The sequence below is a fragment of the Pleurodeles waltl genome, chromosome 2_1, assembly GCF_031143425.1.
Source record: "Pleurodeles waltl isolate 20211129_DDA chromosome 2_1, aPleWal1.hap1.20221129, whole genome shotgun sequence".
NCBI classification, from domain to species: Eukaryota; Metazoa; Chordata; class Amphibia; order Caudata; family Salamandridae; genus Pleurodeles; species Pleurodeles waltl.
In genome coordinates, this window is record NC_090438.1 from 578,738,622 (window position 1) to 578,758,257 (window position 19,636).

Below are 19,636 nucleotides of genomic sequence, written 5' to 3' on the forward strand. Positions count from 1 at the left end.
TCTTGCACAACCCTAAATTCATTCCAATACTGAAACACAACAAAAACAATATTCTACCAACCATTCACTCCCTCCACAGTATAGTCCACTAACTGTGCAAAATGTGCTTTGGCATCACACAAAAGTGCATGAAGTGCTATAGAGATGTCACAATACAACATATTTATAATATATAGGATTCTGCAATCCCTGTATAGAAACAGGGTATTTAATTTCTTTATAATCAGCGACTTGTGACGCACCCAGAGGCCGTTTATGGAGGAAAGATGACAGAACGCTACGCCAAGAGGAAAGGCTAGTTAGGTCGTGGAGCATCATTTCTGAAGATGTTTTTTTTTTTACCGAAAACTAAACGTTGCCATTCTTTCTTTTGCTCAGTTTTTGTAGCTGTACACTGACAGGAAGAAATTAGATATTTATGGCGACACGTTTGTTATTTACACTCATTGGGCAATTACCGAAAAGTTAGGATCTTTCTGCAAGTTTCTACGGCGCCTTTAAAGAAATAGTTTTAAACTGCCTTTTTTAAACAAACTTTATTACATTTATTGTATTATAGTCTTATATCTGTGATACAGACTTGAATCTCTTTTGCAGGAACAATAGGTAAAAAATAGAGTTTTCTGGTAGAAAAAAAAACAAATATATATCTATATCTCGCACAAAATGTAATCCGGAATGTGGAAGTTGATAAGCAGCAGTCCCAGCCGCGTTCCGGAAATCCCAACTACTTAGATATACATCATCGAGTGTAAGGAAATGCCAGGACACCTTCGTGATGCTGTAATTCCATTTACTCATTAAAGTATCTCCCCTCAAACGCGTTTCGCCGTTTGATCCGTGAACAAGGTATACACACACACAGTATTGATCAAATTACACAAATGTGTTGTGGTTAATTAGTTTGTCTCTCACTGTTAGCCATATATATCTTAACAACCCCCTCCCCCCACATTAACTAGACATCTTCCCTATGGACACAGTTCCAACCTCATTTAACAGGCAATCCAGTTATCAGTTGTCAGAAATAACGTGTTACATTAAACAGTCACCATTACCCTGAAAGCTAGCGCTCTATACACTCTAAGAATTACACCCTCTTGCCAAACTAACATGACATTAGCTGTTCCGGGACATCGTCGAGGCAGTATTAATCTGTGGGACTGCCGTCTTTTATGAAGTTAAGCAGCGTTGTTACCCGTGCCAGCAAGTATTTTAAAGGATTATAGCAGAGTATTCCATTCCAATGCGATTGGTTTCTTTCGCAGGCTTCTACGTTCTTCTCAATGTAGAGCCGTGCTCTCTGCAAGCCCCCCTACCCCTCTACCTCCTCCTTTTGTGGGTCGAGCCTGTGTTGCATGCGCTCGCGCATGCGTATCGCAGCGAGACGCTTTAGGGTTTAGAAAAGGGCTCGGAGCCCTGTCGACGTCACGTCAATGTTTTTCATTGGTTCGTGGGCTTGCCTATTAAAATCTGCTTGCTTTCATTAGTTGAAGGCATGCATACGTCATGCCTTTTCCGGTGGCTAGACCTCCTCGAGCGCATCGACCAAGTACAGAAAACATGCGACGCTCGCTGTTTTCTGTCCAGCTCGTGGACTACTTTTTCTCTAATTTACTAGCGCGATTTCGCTTGGCAGAAGTCGAGCGCTTTACACAGTTAATTGCACTTTTTCGGGTTACGTACATAAATGCACTTTCGCCGATAGGTGAAAAGTCGGGTTAGGAGTTTACAACGCTATCAACTCTAACATGAGCAAACGCGAGACCCGTTGCATTGCAAATGCTTGTATTATATTGCAGTGGGTGTCTTTGTGGCCTTCCACCATCTAGTCAATAAGCGCTTGGCCAGCAGTAATGTCAATCATGATGTCACTTCTGTACTCTTAGGGCGGGGAACAGGATTCTGCTATGCGTCAGGTATCCTTCTCTGTTAGCATTGTTACGATCTGTGTCCATTATGAGGATACTTTGGGACAGTTTCAGAGCATATGCAACAGTGTCGCCTCTTCAATATTGCACCTGGGGCAAGCTGAGGAAGCAGCAGAATATAATGTGTGTAATCTATGTGGCTTAAGGTATGTCCTGTGCAATATAGAGTACTGAATGAATTTAAATCTGGAGTTCCGAGATATTATCTTGTGGTATGTCAACATGGAAACCATTCTTTATCTCAAACATCTCGGCTTATGTCACCTTCCCATTTAGTCCTTACAGGCATCGGGGGTATTAATAAGTTTCCCGGAGACCTTTGTATAGCCACTGAAACAGGTGCTTTCCATGTCCCATACTATGCATGGCCTAAGTGAACTCATGTGTAGGAGGTTCTGTACCATCAGGAGCCCAGTGCCATTTGATGTAATGGGTTATATTGAAAAGGATTTTTGTACGTTTTGCTCACACATGAAGTTGATATGATTCAATAGTGCACGATTTCCAAATAATGCCCCAACTGTCATCATCCCTCCTTGCTCCCAGAAGTGCAGTCTAGAATGTGAGAACTCCGATGTTCATAGGGAGTCCTAGCTATGGTATATTTGGTGCATAAGGTATCACTGCAGGCGTCTATCGTAGGGCCTGCCTCCAGTATTGGAGGGCAATGCGTAGCTTCAGAGGTGTTACACGGGGGAGGGAATACCAGGCAAATCAAACAGTTGAGTAGACCTTTATCTAATAGAGACTGTGAATAACATATTTCTTGAAGGTTTCACCCGGCTAACCAGTAAGAGCCACAGCATTTGTCTAGCCATACAGGTGGAGGAGGGTGTTCAGTGCCTTAAAATTGCGAGCTGAGATCACTACTGGGAGGTTAACAGTGCCTTAAAATTGCGAGCTGAGATCACTACTGGGAGGTTAAAGTAGTAAAGGATACTTAGCAACATCACTATTTTTGCAAGTGCCAATCGACCAACCAGACAGCGTCAGTCTGGTCCACAAGCAAATTTGTGATACCACAATTTATTGCTCTCTGCAGGTTACCATCTAATAGGTCCAAAGTGGTCCTGTATATTTGTATCCTTGAATACCGAAAGGTGTTAGGTGCTACTGGTATAGTGCCTTCTCCAAAAGGCAAGAATACTCCAGTAATTGTACCCCTAAAGGGAAAGGCATGGGATTTATTATTTATTCTGAGGAATGACAGGAATGCAAAGTCAGGAAGTATCCGAGCTGCCTCAGTGAGATTTCGATCAAGGTCTTTTGTAAATAGGATAATATCATCTGCGTATAGTGAAATGGAATGCAGCGGTGATCCCAACAAGATCACCAGTCTCTAGCGCTTTTGTCTGATATGCTGCATCAGGTGTTCCAGTGCAAGCAGAAACAATAAAGGAGATAGTGGGCACCTCTGACTAGTATCTCGAACATCGTAGGAGTCTGATATACATGCTTAAGTGTGTGCTCTCACAGTAGGAGGCATTCAACACACGGACCAATCACACGTAAGTTGGTGGAACCCTAAATCGATTAAGAACCACAAACATGTATTCCCAGCCTAAGGTGTCAAAGGCCTGGCAGAAGTCCAAGGAGAGACAGACAGCCTTTGGGTATGTATCACAAGCATAGCCATTATTTGGTACAGCCAGCGGATGTTAAGGGAAGTATTTCGGTTAGGTACAAATCTGCACTGGTCTATGTGTATTATTTTATGCAATAGTGGAAGAAGTTTGCGTGCCAGGATCTTTCTCAAAATAGTCTGTATTTAAAAGCAAATAACAGTCTATAGGAAGACATATCAGTCGGGGCCTTTCCAGGTTTTAATATGGAGGTCACCAATGCCTGTCATGTTGTGGGGGTAACTGCCCATTTTCTAGGAAGGTCCTGCATAGTTTCTCCAATTGGGGAACCAGTCGCGTACTATTAGTGGAGTAAAAGTCGACTGGGATGCCACCTGTTCCCAGAGATTTGTTACATGCCAGATCTTTAGTGCCTCTCTGATATCACCTGCCATAATCTGTGCTGCAAGAATTTGCCTATTGCTAGCTTCCAGGGTGGGTAAAGTAAGCCCGTGGGAGAATATTTGACGCTCTACCTGACTCAGTGTTGAGAGGGCAGTGTAAAGGTTTGTATACAATTCGCAGAACGCTATAATAATATCAAGCTGGGTATCAGCACTGCTCTGCTCTGCTGGGGAGTGATTATGTTAAGGATAGGAGTGAGGGCACCTCTCTGAGCATACAGCGTGCCCAATCTATTCGCTTTGCTGTGTGTTCATTGCATGTATGTCCTATAACCTACAATTTGTATGCGCTCTAAGAGCTCCACCTATTCGATTTTTGCCATTTTTAGTTTTTGGAAGTGTTTGACATTGCCTCCTTTTCTAGCGGGCCAAGGCTGTTTCCCACTCAGGTAAGGTCTCGGACTATAGTCTGCCGCCCACCTGCAATGGTTACCATAATGGTCCCCTTGACCACCACTTTAAAACCCTCCCATTCTATTAGTGTGGAGGATGCTGTATTTTCTATTTATGCAAAGTATGTATCAATTCCGTGGCTAGGGTTTCTCTAACCACCACATCTCCTAAACCTGCGGTTGTAAGCGCCATGTGGGAAATGGTGGGGGTACTCTTCCCCAGGACATCGTCCCTTCTAGCGGGTTGTGATCTGACAGAGGTTTCCCTAAGTAAGTTGAATGGATTATTTAGGCCAAAAGTGCTGTGCCCAAAACATGATAAGGATAGTGCAAGTCATCTTGGAGTGCTTTAACCTTGTAAAGGAACTCTGCCTTCATCCTTGTTGGCCAGGGAACTCCTGTTCCACTTGCAATATACTTCTAAAGTAAGCAGGAGGTACTTTATCCCATGTATATTATACTGTGGCAAGAATCACTGTGTAATTATAGTTAGGTCAGACTTTGCATAGGAAAGGCACTTCTGTTTCTTTAATAATGTTGGCACAGTTTGTCAAATTTTTACAAATCTTGAAAAACAAAAATAAAAAGGTAACTCCACTGCAGCTCCTTCCTGGAAAGTTTTACACCCATCAGTCAATCAGTGTCCAATAAGAAAAGGTCCCTAAACATTGACGTTCCATGTTCATCCCCACTGGAAATTTTTGGGAAGCGATACAGAAAAATGGCTGAAAAGAATTACATCTAATTTTGCAAAATGTTAGGACTTTACTTAGAAAGCGAGTTTTTTGTTATTTGGCACATATCTGTTCAGTCGTTTTTTTGTATAAATTCATGTTTAAAGACGTGTTCTGGGTGGCCATGGAGGGGTTAAAAACAAAGGTTCTCTGGACTTTTAGGTGTCCATGTGCACTTCAAATAGCAACTTCAAAGGGGATTCATAAACTGGATTTTCTGGCTGAACATGGACAATATGTTGTGGCAGTCACCACAGGATTCAACAACATAGTCCCTGTGTCCTGAAAATGAATTGAAAAAATAAAGAGACCAGATGAGCATACATCCTGACCCCAAGTAGCATGTTTGAGTGGTGGAAAGGGGTCACAAAGGGCCCCACCCCTGATGGATGGACATGTTGGGGCAGCCGTTAGAGGTATCAAGACGTAATACATGCAGTGAAATCCTATTTAAGAGGGTGACAAAAAGGAGCACGTATAAACTGTGTTAGAAGGTTATCACAATAGAAACCATTGGTTGCTACCATAGTAATTATATGAATTTTGCTGTGTTCCAACTTGATTTTGCTTTGCAAAAAAAGCCTGATCCTGCTGGGATTTGATGGGCCATGTTTGAGAGAAAACGGTTTTCTCTCAAAATTTTCTCATATAACTTATGGAAAGTGCTTCAGAAGCTAAAATGAGACCACATTTTCTATAAAATCACATTATAGACTTTAGCCTTATGAGAATAAAGTGTGATCTTCTGAGTAAAACGTATTTCTAACAGCAGCAGCAGCCTATCAAGTGATTCTGCAATGTCTACAGCAGCTTCCCACAGTGTTCTAATGAACAACTAGAGTGCTAACATTCTTCATTTATGTATGAACTGTGGTACATCTGAAGCCATCTTGATTGATTCAAAACTTAAGGCTTAAAACAGTTCCTTTAGAAATTAACAAACAGTGGGTTCTTGGTCATAGAAATTACGGTTAGTGATCTAGAAAGCGTAAATGAGGACACAAATTTTAGGAATTTTCAAATGTCTTTTTAATCCATTTCAGTAAAACATTGTGACATACAGACTGAAACATGTACTTTCAAACACTAGCAGCAGGGCCAGTCAGTTAATTCCCTAGTAATTACCTGCAACTTTACCCCCGAGTTCAGAGAACTGACAAAGGAAATCACACACTCTAAACCTCCCCTCCCACCCCCATTTTCTTGGCTCCCACTGGACAGATCAGCACAAAAAAGTTCCCCGAAAGAGCAGTGGTGGATGAACATTTTTTGGGAACTTGGGTGTATATTTGTCACACAATGTTCTTGACAAAAAAAAAAAAAAAAAAACACTCTTTCTACAGAAACCCTGGCCTAAATATCTATATGGAGTTTGATCAAATTTGAGCAATGCAAACCAGTTTTTCATTGGTGAAATCATTTATACCCCCAGGCAACCGAAACAGAATAGAGGAAAGCATCTACACACATATGGTTGGTCTAAGAACACCGTCAGCCATACAGAAAGACGCTAAGAAATAGGAATGCTCTGAAAATGCTTCTACATGTGAAGGTGCAACCAAAAACTAAAAACAACAACAACAAAAAACACACAAACACACACACAATCAAGTCCTAGGGTGAGGTGGCTATCACTCTACACTTCATTCAGGTGACAGAAGAATAAATGTTGTTTGCAAGGTGGTATATTAATCCCCATAAATCTAGAACATGTATATAATTTTGCATCCTTAATAGATTAGTGAGATTGTAGGAAAGACAGGGGCCATACTCTACTAAGGGCTCCAATATCTGTGAAAGCAATCTTGTGATTACTTTTGTATTAACATTTCTAAATGACAAATACTCCAAGTTCCCATTCAATAGGAAGCCTATAGACCTGAGTATTTTTAACTTCAGACTTCCCCTCCCCATTGCCTTTATGACACCTGTAGCAGAGTCAGTGTTTCATTTGTAAAAGAGTAAGTGTCGGGCCCAACTTTGTCTCTGGAGCATGCCACTGCCTAATGCATAGGTTGCCAAATACCAAGGCTGCCTACTCTCGATTCCACCTCATGCTTATTTCTTTCACCAACACCCTAACTACCCCTTTATCTCACTTCCCTATTTTGTTCTTCCCTTCTTTCTCGTTATTCACTTTTTCCTGTCTTTTTCCCTCTCCTTTCCCTCTTTACTATTGACTTTTCTCTAGCAATGGATCCACTCACGACTGCGCAAGCAGCAGAGTATTGATATTACATGAAGGATGGCAAGTTCTATCCACAAAATACTTACAAGCAGACTCTAGGAGATTGCACTGCAAAATTTGTAGAGCTCAAGGCTCTTGGTGATGGCACTGGAACATACGGATCCTAAGCAGATGATGATGAGGGTCTGTGATTCATACTATTGTGTCCAGTTCTTCAATGAAAATCTGCATTACTTGCGCCAAAATGGGTTCAGACATTCAAAAGGCAACACTGTTAAACACAGACTTCTGTGGGGGAAAGTATTGATGTTTTGTTCCTATCGCTGGTAGGGCTGAACCATCAGTATACAACATTTTATGATATTGTTCGATAAGCAATGTATTTGCCCACTGACCCCGATGACTAAAAATAACTCCTGGTCCCCACAAAAGAGTGCAGGAGGATCCCCCCGCAACTACTGGCTCAAATTAAGAACCGAGCAGAGCACACAAAGTGACAATGTATCACCATCATCAGACTATATGTTAAGAAACCAAGTTTGCCCCACAACAGCTGCTGCCCTCTCCATCACATATTTCTCTCAACTGATTCCACAACCATTTGAACCAAATAAGTAGTTACTAAAGGCCCAAATTTAATGTACTTTAAACAACCTAATACTAAATCCACGTTCTACAGTTTCTACTGTGAGCCACAGGACTGCCCCTGCCCTGTCACCGATTCTGCTACTAAGATTTTGCTCACAACTACCATTCATGAGACACCTCTAAATTTTGATAACTTCAACCACTTTGTCTTTGGAGTTAGGACTGGTCGCAAAATGAATTTGTCTCCGTTGCTCTAATATCACCATTATATTTCTGAGAGTAGCAACCCCAGACACCTTTTGCTTGATGTTTTGGGAAATTAAGAATATTTTTGTGCTTCAGAACATTGAGGTAGATTCTCGGCTGACTCATCTGAAACCCAGAGAGTTGCCATCCTGTTCATGCATCAATAAGCCCCTATGAATTAGGACATAGATTAGACGTATAACAACGTACTTGATATATCTTCGCCTGCTGTGTGGTTAGCACTTTTGTTAGAATCACATGTAACTAATCAAAGCTACCACACAAAACCCAGACTTAAAAGCTTTCAATATTAGTAAACAACTCACAAAATTTCCCCTAGAGGACGTCATTGTCCACAAAGGCCTGCCCTATTTGGACTGTAGAACTAATGTTCACAAATGCTGAAAAATTCTTTGAGACTATACAGTGGCCCCTATGTGTTTTTTTCTTTCTTTGTAACTGACTTTTTCTAATATATATGTAGTAGACATGACACCCATGGCGTGGTATTCCCCAAAACATTTTGCCTTTGTCGCTCCTCCTGCTAAATTAGTTTATGTTGGCTTTAGGACTCAGTGCGTTTTACTACTGCAAACCAGTGCTAAAGTGCTTGTGATCTCTCCTACAAACATGATGAAAGTGACTCCGGTGGCTAGGGATCGCCACCAGGAGAAAAATGAGCCAAAGATCACTGAAATTGACCCAACGGGGCCAGAGATATCCTCAAAGTTTGGCGACCTTTCTTCAGCTGGCGAAGCACGTGGGGCTCTGCCACTAACCTCAAACTTGCCTCGGGGTTGGGCCATGATCTGGAGGCTGTCCCAAGATGCCAAAGAAATGTGGCGAAAAGTGGTCACGTTTTCCTTGCAAAGAATAGTGGGGGAGTGCGATTGCACTCCTCGCGTTATGAGTAAGGGGGCCAGGACCCCATACTGGGGACCAAAACCCACTGGCTAAATGGGGGTGGAGGTGCACCACTGCGCACCCCGCCCGATTGTCAGGGGGCCCCGGACCCCATCCGGGAACCCCGTGCATCCAGCAAGGGCAGGCTGGAGAGGCTGATCTCCCCGTCGGCTACAGGAATGGGGCCCATCCAAGGGCATGAAGCTCTGAAGAGGATGGGGCGAATGTTGCCGTACTCCCCGGTGTGGCCCGCCTTTCCCACTCCCAGCGCCCGTATCTGGTGTGAGGGCAGGGCCACCGCACACGTCTGCCTGCAAGAACGAGCAGACTAGAATGTTGCTAAAGCCCCCACATGTGAACAGCTGCTCACGCGGGGAGCCAGCGAAGGCAGCTGGTGGTGGGTTTTCCGAGCTACCCTCCAACAAAGATACCAGCATGTGGGGTGTCCAGGTAGGACTGGAAACCCCAGAAGGCCCAAAGTTCGCAGCACAAGGTCGCAGGATGAACCAAGATGTCATAAAGAAAAAGCACAGCGGCTCTCCCCAGAAGAGCCACTAGTCAAGTATGCACGCTCCTGAAGGAGCGCCCCATAGTGCCTTGCAAGGTACAAGGTTTTACATATTAAAGTTGCTAGTTTTGGGGCACTTGTCACGCCAGGACAGCGGGTTCACCACAAGAAGCGTATTAAACACTGGGAAGGAGCGCAGCCTCCCCCCAAGGTTTTCCAATGTCCCCACCTTCAGTGGGGAAAATGTACAGACTTGACCATCAGTTATTGAGTTTTATTTGTTGCATACCTGCAGTGGCGATTACTAGCCCCCACCATATTCCAAGAGTAAGTAAGCCTTCGACTGCTCCACTACCTTGTGAGAGTCAAGCGCTGCAATAGGGTGTTTGGTTCCCTTTGGAGGACAAATGTGGACCCAGTACTTGTGGAGGCCACACAACTACTGACCCATTTTCTAACAGTTACCCTTTTGAGAGTCGAGTGTCGGAACGAGTTGTGCTACACACCATCAGCAGTCTTCTACACTCTTCCAGGTGAAAGCAAATACCAGCCTTTCAGCAATCTCATACGCTGGTGATTCAAATCCTTTAGCCTATAACAGATATGATTCGACAGTTCTAACGGCAGTGGGTCTTTCAGTGATAAAAGCGAGCAGAACACACAAACATTTGCTCCAGCAGAAAACGATTGTGTCTTTCTAGCTTTTCTGAGCTGTGGTGCAAAACCAATAAATGACAACTGCAGCCCCACAAATAAACTGCAGCAGACAGCGCAAGCCTATGTTCTAATTCTATTAAAAAAAATCTGTGCAGAAGTGGTGTCGTTTTCAAATTGTTTGAGACCAGGCATGCAAAAAAGAAAGCAGAGTTAAGCTGTATATTGTGAAAAGGCTTCTTTTAAGTTCTCAAAATGATTATCGAAACTGCTCTACTTAATTTCCATGTGCCTGCATGCATGCTGTCAAACGTACTTAAATGTGATGCCTGTGTTCATATAGGAGCAGGGTTAGTATTGCACATCAACGATGGTCACTTCTAGAACTTGACCCTAGCACATAATCCTTACACCTTGGGAAAACAGTAGTTTCGAGGGACTTAATAGGCAGATATAGGTAACAATGCAAAACGAGCTAAAGGTAAGATAAAGTTCCTCTTATGCCCATGTTCTGATCACAGGGCAGACATCAAATCGTCATTCCCACTTAATCTTCAGGTGCCATTTCAAAAATTAATATAAAACTCAGTCCTTACTTACCATAGTGATGTTATTTCCATTTAGCAAAATCTGATCAAGTTTTGTGATTCTTCTTCCTTCAGGTGTTATCTCGCTGGTTAGGAAATAAGGAAGAGGTTGTTTAAGGTACCAAAATAAAAACATACCGAACACAATCCAGACAACACACGACAAAAGAGTACAGTTAAAAGAATCGAAACGTTAACATGGCCGATTTTGTATTTAAAAAAAAATACTTCAATAAGCTTCCAAAAAAGTGAGTTACGTGGTTTTATGTAAGTGAAAGGTAGATGAAGTTGTTTAACACTATCCGAATCAGAAGTGGACATATTTTGAACACTGGCATAGGTGATATCACTACAACTTAACAGATAACTGCTATGTCAAACAATCGTTAACTTTTTGGGCTGCAAATACAGCTATGGCCGTTTGAAAGTTCCAAAGAGTAAAACCGACATGACTAATTAGGACCAAATACAAATTAAAAACTAGCTGTCATTGACTCCAAGTTTTGAATTAAGTCCACTCTGACCCGACAGGCATTTCTCAGTAGGTTTTATGAAGAGACATCAAATGCACACAATTGATAGGCAAGTCCTATTGCCTAACAAGCTCGTTATCTGGGTCTTCTAAAAGGTAATGTTCCACCCATTCTGTGCCACCTTCAAATACCCAAGTACACAGTGGCATAAATAAATGTACTCACACTAAGCGGCTCGTAAAATGTGACCTGTGATCATACTTACTTCATTTTATCTTTTTTAGCCCCGGAAATGCCACAAACTGACATGATGTCTCATTAAAATACTAAGTAGATGTTCATACCGGGGAAGAGGGTAAACGAGGCTCGCCAACAAAGCCTGAAAAATTGATGACAGAATTTCTGCTTTTCTAAATTCTGCAAAATAAATCGTTTTTGTAATTTGTGGTCTTACCGTACTCGGTCTCTAATTTGCATCAATCCCCCTCGTTTATTTTGTGGCCATTAATTTGCGGGCAGGTCTAGTAGAGCACTGCCTAGGGCCACATTTAATCATACTGTCTGTACACAGTACCTACTTTGTTAACTGAAAGCAGAGCCACTGGAATGATGCCAGTTTGTAGAATGTTCAACATAATTAGGGATTACCCCAATTGCTACATAAACCATCACCTGCTGTACAAAGTAAACATTTCAACAAATAAAATGTGTGCCATGTGTAATGCACACAGCGGCATACCTTTGCAAAGGTTAACCAGTCACCTTTCAGTTGCTGACTGCCGTATTCAAGTATTAAACTGCTACTTATGGAGGTGGGATGCTTGCTTAGACAGTATTAATGCAAGTTTAAATAACCAACAGCGCTGCCACAGAATGCGCTACGCTCTGCAGCATAAATTGCCTTTTCGAGCTGCATAATTTGTCATGCACTGAAGCATAATTTCGTCCTGTATTGCCACATAATTCTAAAGGTCCCAAATAAAAACAACGAAAATAGCCGGCCTCCATGTCTGCTTTTAGGGAACAGGTAAATCATGAAAATTTATTTTAGTTAAAGCAAAATGCTCAGAATCTTTCCCCTGCCCCCTTAACCGCCCGATAAGGCAATATTTTCCACACAGAGGTTATCTAGAACAATGAGGTTGTCTTACCAAGATCCACCGACAATTCATTTGAAGCAAGACCTTTACCTCTACCCACAAACTCTGTTGCCAAGAAACACAACTGTTCTTTTGCAAACAGTGCCTTCTAGCAAATTTTTATTTACATAAAACCTCACTTTAAAAAAAATCTTGATTAGATCCTTAGAGCTCGCTTTGATTTAGGCCTGTTTTTCCCAGCCTCCTCCCTCAGATTCACGTTCCTCCCTCCCCCCCCCCCCCCCCCATCATGGTACTTGCATGAATGGGACAGCAGCACTGCAGCCTTTTGTTTCCCAAGAAAACCCTCCTGCCCTTGACAAACCAGCATTCAATACAAGTCAGAAGGCCTCTATTAATAGGTCTGTTTCCTTCTTTCCTCTGTGTGATAGCGTATGGTCAGACAAAAGCAACATCTTGGAATTTCAACTCTAAAAATTACCACTTGTACTTGCAGCAACTAAAACAATTTCTTTTTGTGACAAAGTGTTATCATCACAGTTGGACTTCTTTGGTCATCGCCCACATTACTAGTCTCAACCATGGCTTTGGGATGGGAGCATATGACAATATTAGTGACTAAATTCACATGCACAATACCTCAATTCAAATTAATCCATTTTACATTTCTGGGATAATCTGGAAATCTGGATCTCTTCCCCTGCATGTTGGTCCTCTTGGATTTTTATTGCTTTCCAGACTATTCTTTTATACTCAACTTTTGATCTGCAGGACATGGTAAAGCTTTTCCCAACCTCAATTGTAATTTTAAAATTGTAATCTTAAAATGACTGATTTGGCATACTCTTTTAGGCCATTCTGGTGTCCCATTTGTTCACTGCATACTCATCTCATCCAGAAGAGCAACTCTTCTGGCCTCTTCTGAAACATAGGTAGGAGATCATGCTAGCTAGCTCTTCCCAGTCCTTCTAAAAACGTTTCAAGTTGCTTGTCGTTCAGGAGTGAAGAAATAATTTAAACCTGACTTGCTTCTTTACCCTGGCATGTTTGGCCACCTGCGCACCCCGTACAGTAAACAACGAAACAATTGGTTGTCATTTTTAGTCTCAAGTTGTTCTTCATTCCCGTGTACACCATATGCCAGGGAGTCTGCTCGCCTTGATACTTGTGTGGTTCTTACATAGTATTGTGAGCCAACTGTACAATCACACTCCTACTTTGATGCAATTATCAATATAGCTCCGTTAATTACGGTCCTGAACCTTGCAATGCCACTGTCCATGGTCTTCAAAAAACAGCAATTCTTATTAATCCCACATGATATTCAATGGCAAGAAAGGTACAATCACAACAATAACGCAACAATAGAATGACAGAAAAAGGAGGCAGCCCCAAGCCCTCGTACAGAAAAAGAGGCCAAACCCAATAATATTTCAATAATAATATATATTTCGCAAAATTCATGAGAATTATAAAGGTCACAAGTAAAGTGAACCCACAATCAACAAAACAAATACACAACTAGAACCATAAAACACAACATAAAAAGGTTTCCAAAAGGGAGGCAAAACGACCTAAGTTAATCGAGCGTCCATATGTAAAACCCAATTAATTTCAGAGAGTCACATTATTAGGTTCATTTAAGCACAGTCAACGGCGTTTCAACACCGATGTGGGGTCTCATCAGGACCAGCAAATGATGGACACCTACAATAAGAAAACAAGTATTAAATAATTAAAGATCAAATGGCCAATTAAAGAATAGCAAGGGAAGACCCACGTGTATGAGAATGGGATTAAGCACCGACCTGATCAAAACCAAGAACCAAGTGCTCAACACCGCTGGAGCAGAATAGGAAATGTACTTACAAGGGGGCCTTTGCACTGCATATAAAGCACACATTCAGAGAGAACAATTAGTAGCTATACATCAGCCCATAATGGTTTCCCTGTATGAAGGATGGAAGGAAGAGGCTTACCCCCGAGCTAAGGACTCCAAAAATTAGGAAATCAGGTGTTCCAAAATGAGACGCGAGACCTGATCTTAGCGGCCCGCAATCGAAACGGTCTGCTCAGTATCTGTATGTATGTAAGCGAGCAGAGACAAGCAATCAATGGCTACATATATATTGCCAAAAGGTATTGGGTATAAGGAATTACAATTGCAGTTTATCTCTAACAAAATATTTCAGGAATCAAGGCAATCTGATATTCCAGAGGGAACGTCTTCCAAATGCCAGTGGCCATACGTGTAAAAACGCCCCCCTTGTGTCTATAATCACACAATAGCAGAGTAGATATGGCGGGCTGCAGTGCCAAGCATTGCCACTAACAAAATGGAGACAGCCTCAAGTGCACCGCGTCTCAGATACAGATAAGAACGGCGGTCGTTCAAAGCAAGGCTTGAAATGCAACTGCGGAGACCTGGAGGGGGAAAGGTCCGACCAATAGAGGAAACAATGGTTGCGCTATAGGAGGAAATTACTGTCTAAAACAGGGCTCCCTGACCTTAAAAAAAAAAAAAAAAAGATGGGCAATGGTGCCTCTTGAGGCATACCAGGCATAGATAACCAAGGGTAAAGTGTAGAAGTGAAAAAGATAAAAAGAAATAAGGGAAAGGAGTAGCCACGTGTGCTATAGGCGAATTGTAAGTTCCTGACACTAATTGTTAATTCATAATTAAATGCCTGGAAGGTAACAGCCTCCGACATTAAAGGAGAGGGGAGACGACCTCTCATTACCGAACAGGAGTATGTGCTAGAGAATAAAAATAGTGTGTGAACTGTCAAGAGTGAGAAGTCAAAAACCACTGCATTACATACACTCATACACTACACAACATCGTCTCAATATTAGTCATACAACTGAATTCTACATGAACAAAACAAAAATTAATCTAACCGTGGAAAATAGCCCCCTCTGTAGACATGGTACAGGCCCTAAGTACTAATGCAACAATGATGATAATTTGTGAGCCAAAGAAAGAATAATAGGGGCATGCATTTGAGTAATGACTCTCCACAATGAAAGACGAGAGCCCCTCGCTGACGACAGGACTATGCGCTAGTGATAATTGTGAGGTAATAATAAATAATTTAGATAATAATACAGGCATGCCTAAGAGCAGTGCCTCGCCAGAAAGAGAAGGAGGCGAACCTCTAGAAGACAACGGGAGTATGCGCTAGATAATAGGAAATGAAACAGTGAGAAGTTGAGAAATGCATGCCAAGAACCAATTTTACATACTTGCACAATATTAATAAGTGGGGTCATAGTTCCCAAAATGTCCATACAAAATGTATTAAACAGACAATGGGTTCTAAGAGGTCAGCAGAGAGGATGGCTGCGTACTTAGTCAACCAACTCAGCAACATATGTGTGCCACTCCTCTGCTTTAGTCAATCCTTGGTTTATAGAATGACAGCGTTTAATCAACTTGAACTCCATTTTTTAAATTTTTTTTAGAACGGACGCAGGGTCGCCACCTCTTGTAATTGAGACAGTGTTGATTACTTGACATTTCACGTCATCCGCCGAATGATTCTTCTCCTGAAAGTGTTATACCACTGCAGCAGCACTGACAGATTTAATGCTGCTGCAATGTTGGCAAATGTGTGTCTTGACCGGTTGTGACGTTTACCCTACATAAATTAATGTGCAAGGACACCATACAACATTCATTTCGAAAAGAATTTAAGATCTACTGTCAATAATGCATGTTCAAAAATCTTGGTGTTGTACCCTTTACGACCTAGCACACCTGATTAGACATCCAGAGGCGCTATGTGCAATCTCTGGACTATGGGACGATCAATCGATTAACACAGTGTTCGTATACATTCCTCCTAGATTGCATGCGCTTGTATTCCTAGAGCTTAGTACACTACTCCTTCGTCTTCCAGAGACTATACTACTGATAGGTGGGGACATCAATATGGCACTGGATGACAAGGCTGACTGCTTGCCACCAAGAATGACTAGAACCTCTCGCTGACCACTTGCTAACTTTCTAGCAGCTCTGGGTCTCACAATTAAATGGAGCGGTCATAAACCAAAGACAAAATAATATATCTTCCATCCAGGGGCACATGGTAGCCTTTTTCGCATCAACTATGTGTTTACACTGGCGGGATCCAACCCCTGAGCGACACCCCTGTCCTTCCCCCCCAGCCCCTCCCCCTTTTCACTGAGTTCCGTCACTTAGCTAGGGGCATTTCAGACCTCGCTCCGCTGTGGGCAGGTTATGGTCTCCCAGATAGGACGACACGCCGAGGTGTACCACTTGATCCTTGTTATCTCAAGATACCCTATTTACGGGAAGGACTTTGTGAGGCTACAGGCAATTATGTAACAAAAAACAAGCAATCAGACTCTGCGCAAACTCTTTGGGAAGCATTATAAAATGGTAATAAGGGGACAGGGCCTCTTGTTGATCATGGGACATTTAAAAGATACAAGATCTCAAATGGAGCCACTGGAATGTGAGAACATTGAGCTGCTGCTCCTACAGCAGAGGACTCCCGCAAGTTTTTTTCGGACCTACGGCTCCTGAGCCAATCTACTGAGGACAGGGCCCTACTTGAAGGTGACCTCACGGAAGAAAAAAGTGAGAGCTATACATGAACAGAACTCTGGTAAAGCAATGAGCCTCAAAAGGATCCCTACTGAACTCTATAAATTAACAGCTGTGAAGGTCACGCCATTTCTCTTTAAAATGTACACCTGGGTCTCTTCCTAAAGACTGGAAACCGCCAGATGAGAGCGCCTCCTATAGACAAATTCCCTTAATAAATGCTGAAGTCAAGATATTGGCTTAAGTCTTGGCTACCCGCCTGATGCACGTGACTGAGACCCCCAATGAACTTGGGGGATTACCTCAGGGCTGTATATGGTGGTAGACATCCCATAGCTTTTACAGGTCCTACTGCAGTGACCTTGCAGATCTAGCACAAGGCTCTACAAGCCCTGAGATGGAGAGAAAATAATGCAAGCTACCTCCCTCTGGGATACTGCGAACATAGGTACCTTGGGGACACAGCAAAGGTTTGCCAAGTGGGAACCTATTGACCTGTCGAAGGTGGGAGACCTGGCGGTGGGTGCAAGGGAGGCAGTATCTCTTTTGCGGATCGACAAGATGAATACCAGCTGGCACCCACCAAAACTTACGGTTATTTGCAAATACGCCATGGGCTACATATGGCTCAGTCACTGGGCACAATACTGCTGGAGGCATCCCCACTCAAAGACAAGCTGCTTGATACCTAAATTCCCTGTAAAGCAATCTCACTCACTTACAGAAAGTTAATTAATAACTTGCCGTAGACCCTGACCTCCCTGAGGGCCCAATGAGAGCAAGACTTTGAAGGTCTTGAAGATGATGAATGGCAGGAGGCTCTGGCATCCCCCATGGAGGTGGCCATACAGTCACGATTTTGATTAGTACAACTTAAAATCCTGCACAGGGCATATTTCTCGAGCACTACAGTGGTAAAAAAAAAGGGGAGTACCATGGATGAGAGATGGCGTAGACAATGTGTGTCAAATAGGCACATTCTTCCACATTATATGGAGCTGTCCCGTGCTGCAGCAATATTGGAGAGCCATGCTTACTTGTATTAATGTTTGTGGACAGACTTTGGAACTTGATTCTAAAATGGTGTCTAATGTCTGGAACGCCTCAGACCTGTCCAGAACGTAACAAATCTGGGTCACCCAGGGGAGGACGGTGACAAAGCAAAACATTGCAGGGGAGCGGAGCAACCACCAGAGATGGGAGAACAGAAAAAGAACATGGATTGGTGCATGCTTGCCGAAAAGGTGACCTACGAAGGGAGGGGATGTCCCAAAAATGTGCAAAGATATGGGGAGAAATGGAATGAGTACAAAGGCAGCCCCTGTACGTTTTTTGCTGGGACAGGCACTGATTTATCATCTGTTGACCATTTTATTTTTCCAGGAACCACTGGCCGGGTGGGGGAAGAAAAGACAGAGGACTCGGATGATTATGGGATAGTGGATCATTACATCTATTGATATATGACATTGGATGGCAGTGTACTGTTTTTATATTTACCTTTGTTGTACTGTTTTGATGATTATAAAAATAAACAGAATGAAAAATTAAAAATCTTGGCGTCGAATGTGAAGGCACATGCTACACAGCTGCCACAACCATAATGGCCCAACAGGGGAGAGAGACCCCCCCCAGTGTCTAATCTTAGTCCACCCCTTGGGGTCACATTTTTATTGGCCAAATGAACAAGATAATCTTTAATGCTCTTGCTTTTAGTTTTGGTGCTAAACAACTCTTCCCTGGGACAATACCAAGCTTGTTTCATGGCTGTTCTTACAGTCCTTTTCTTTTAACCTCAACCGAGGAGCCTTTCTTGCAGTATACAGGTTTCTCTAAAATAATCTTCTTTCAAAGGGCAGTTCCTGCATAGGCAAAACTAAATGACCAAATGGTAAGCCATCCCTGAGGGCCCTCGGATGATAACTGTTATTGGCGAGCAAGATGTTCCGTTCTGTAGGTTTACGATAGACTGGTGTAAAGTCTGCTTCTCCATGTTTGAGCCGGAGATCTAAAAAAGGAAATTTCAGAATTATTAATGGAGAAGGTAAAGAGGAGATGTTCCTGAACCTGGTGTAAATATTCTGTACACAAGTCTGCAATTCGTGTAGAGGACCTGACCAAACTAACAAAATATGTCATCTATATGCTGTTCCCAACAAGTAATATATCTCCAATATCTGTTGGTGGGAGACAGGACACACCTTTATTCAAAATCATCTAAGCAAATATTTGTCAGATTTTGGGTAAACTTGCACCCATAGAAGTGCCCGAGCACTGTTGAAAATACTGGTTATCGTATTTAAAGTAGTTACTTTGTAGTGCAATGCATAAAAGAAAAATAATAAAGTCAGTCGGAACTAGAACGGGTTGTGGACGTTTGTTCAAGAGAGATTCTCAATAATGGTGATACTCTCCTCCTGGGGAATGTTAGTATACAGGGAAGCAATATCTGATTTGAGACTAACCAAACATTGTCAGTATTAAAAGACATACCTTTAATCAAATTCACCAAGTAGGTGCTGTCCAAACAAAACTCTCTTGCAGGGGCACATAATCTTGAATAAAAAAAATGTATACATCTAATTAATGATTCCTGCCCTGGGGATTATGGTTGTCCTTGTGAGTCTTGGGCAAAGTATACACCACAGGTGTTCTGGGCTAATCATTATTCAAAAACAGACTTTTTCAGAAACGTATCCTTGTTCTTTCCCCTCAAAGTAACTTTCAGAATCT

The 19,636-nt window shown here is 42.4% G+C and overlaps 1 protein-coding gene across 1 annotated transcript in view; it reads right to left on the reverse strand.

The window, feature by feature from the left end:
• The window catches only part of LSM5 (LSM5 homolog, U6 small nuclear RNA and mRNA degradation associated), a 57,507-nt gene that overhangs the window by 10,957 nt on the left and 26,914 nt on the right, over positions 1–19,636 (reverse strand). The window contains exon 4 of the mRNA XM_069215293.1: positions 10,771–10,843. Within this exon, the coding sequence (XP_069071394.1) occupies positions 10,771–10,843 (73 nt within the window). The remainder of the gene's footprint in view (positions 1–10,770; positions 10,844–19,636) is intronic.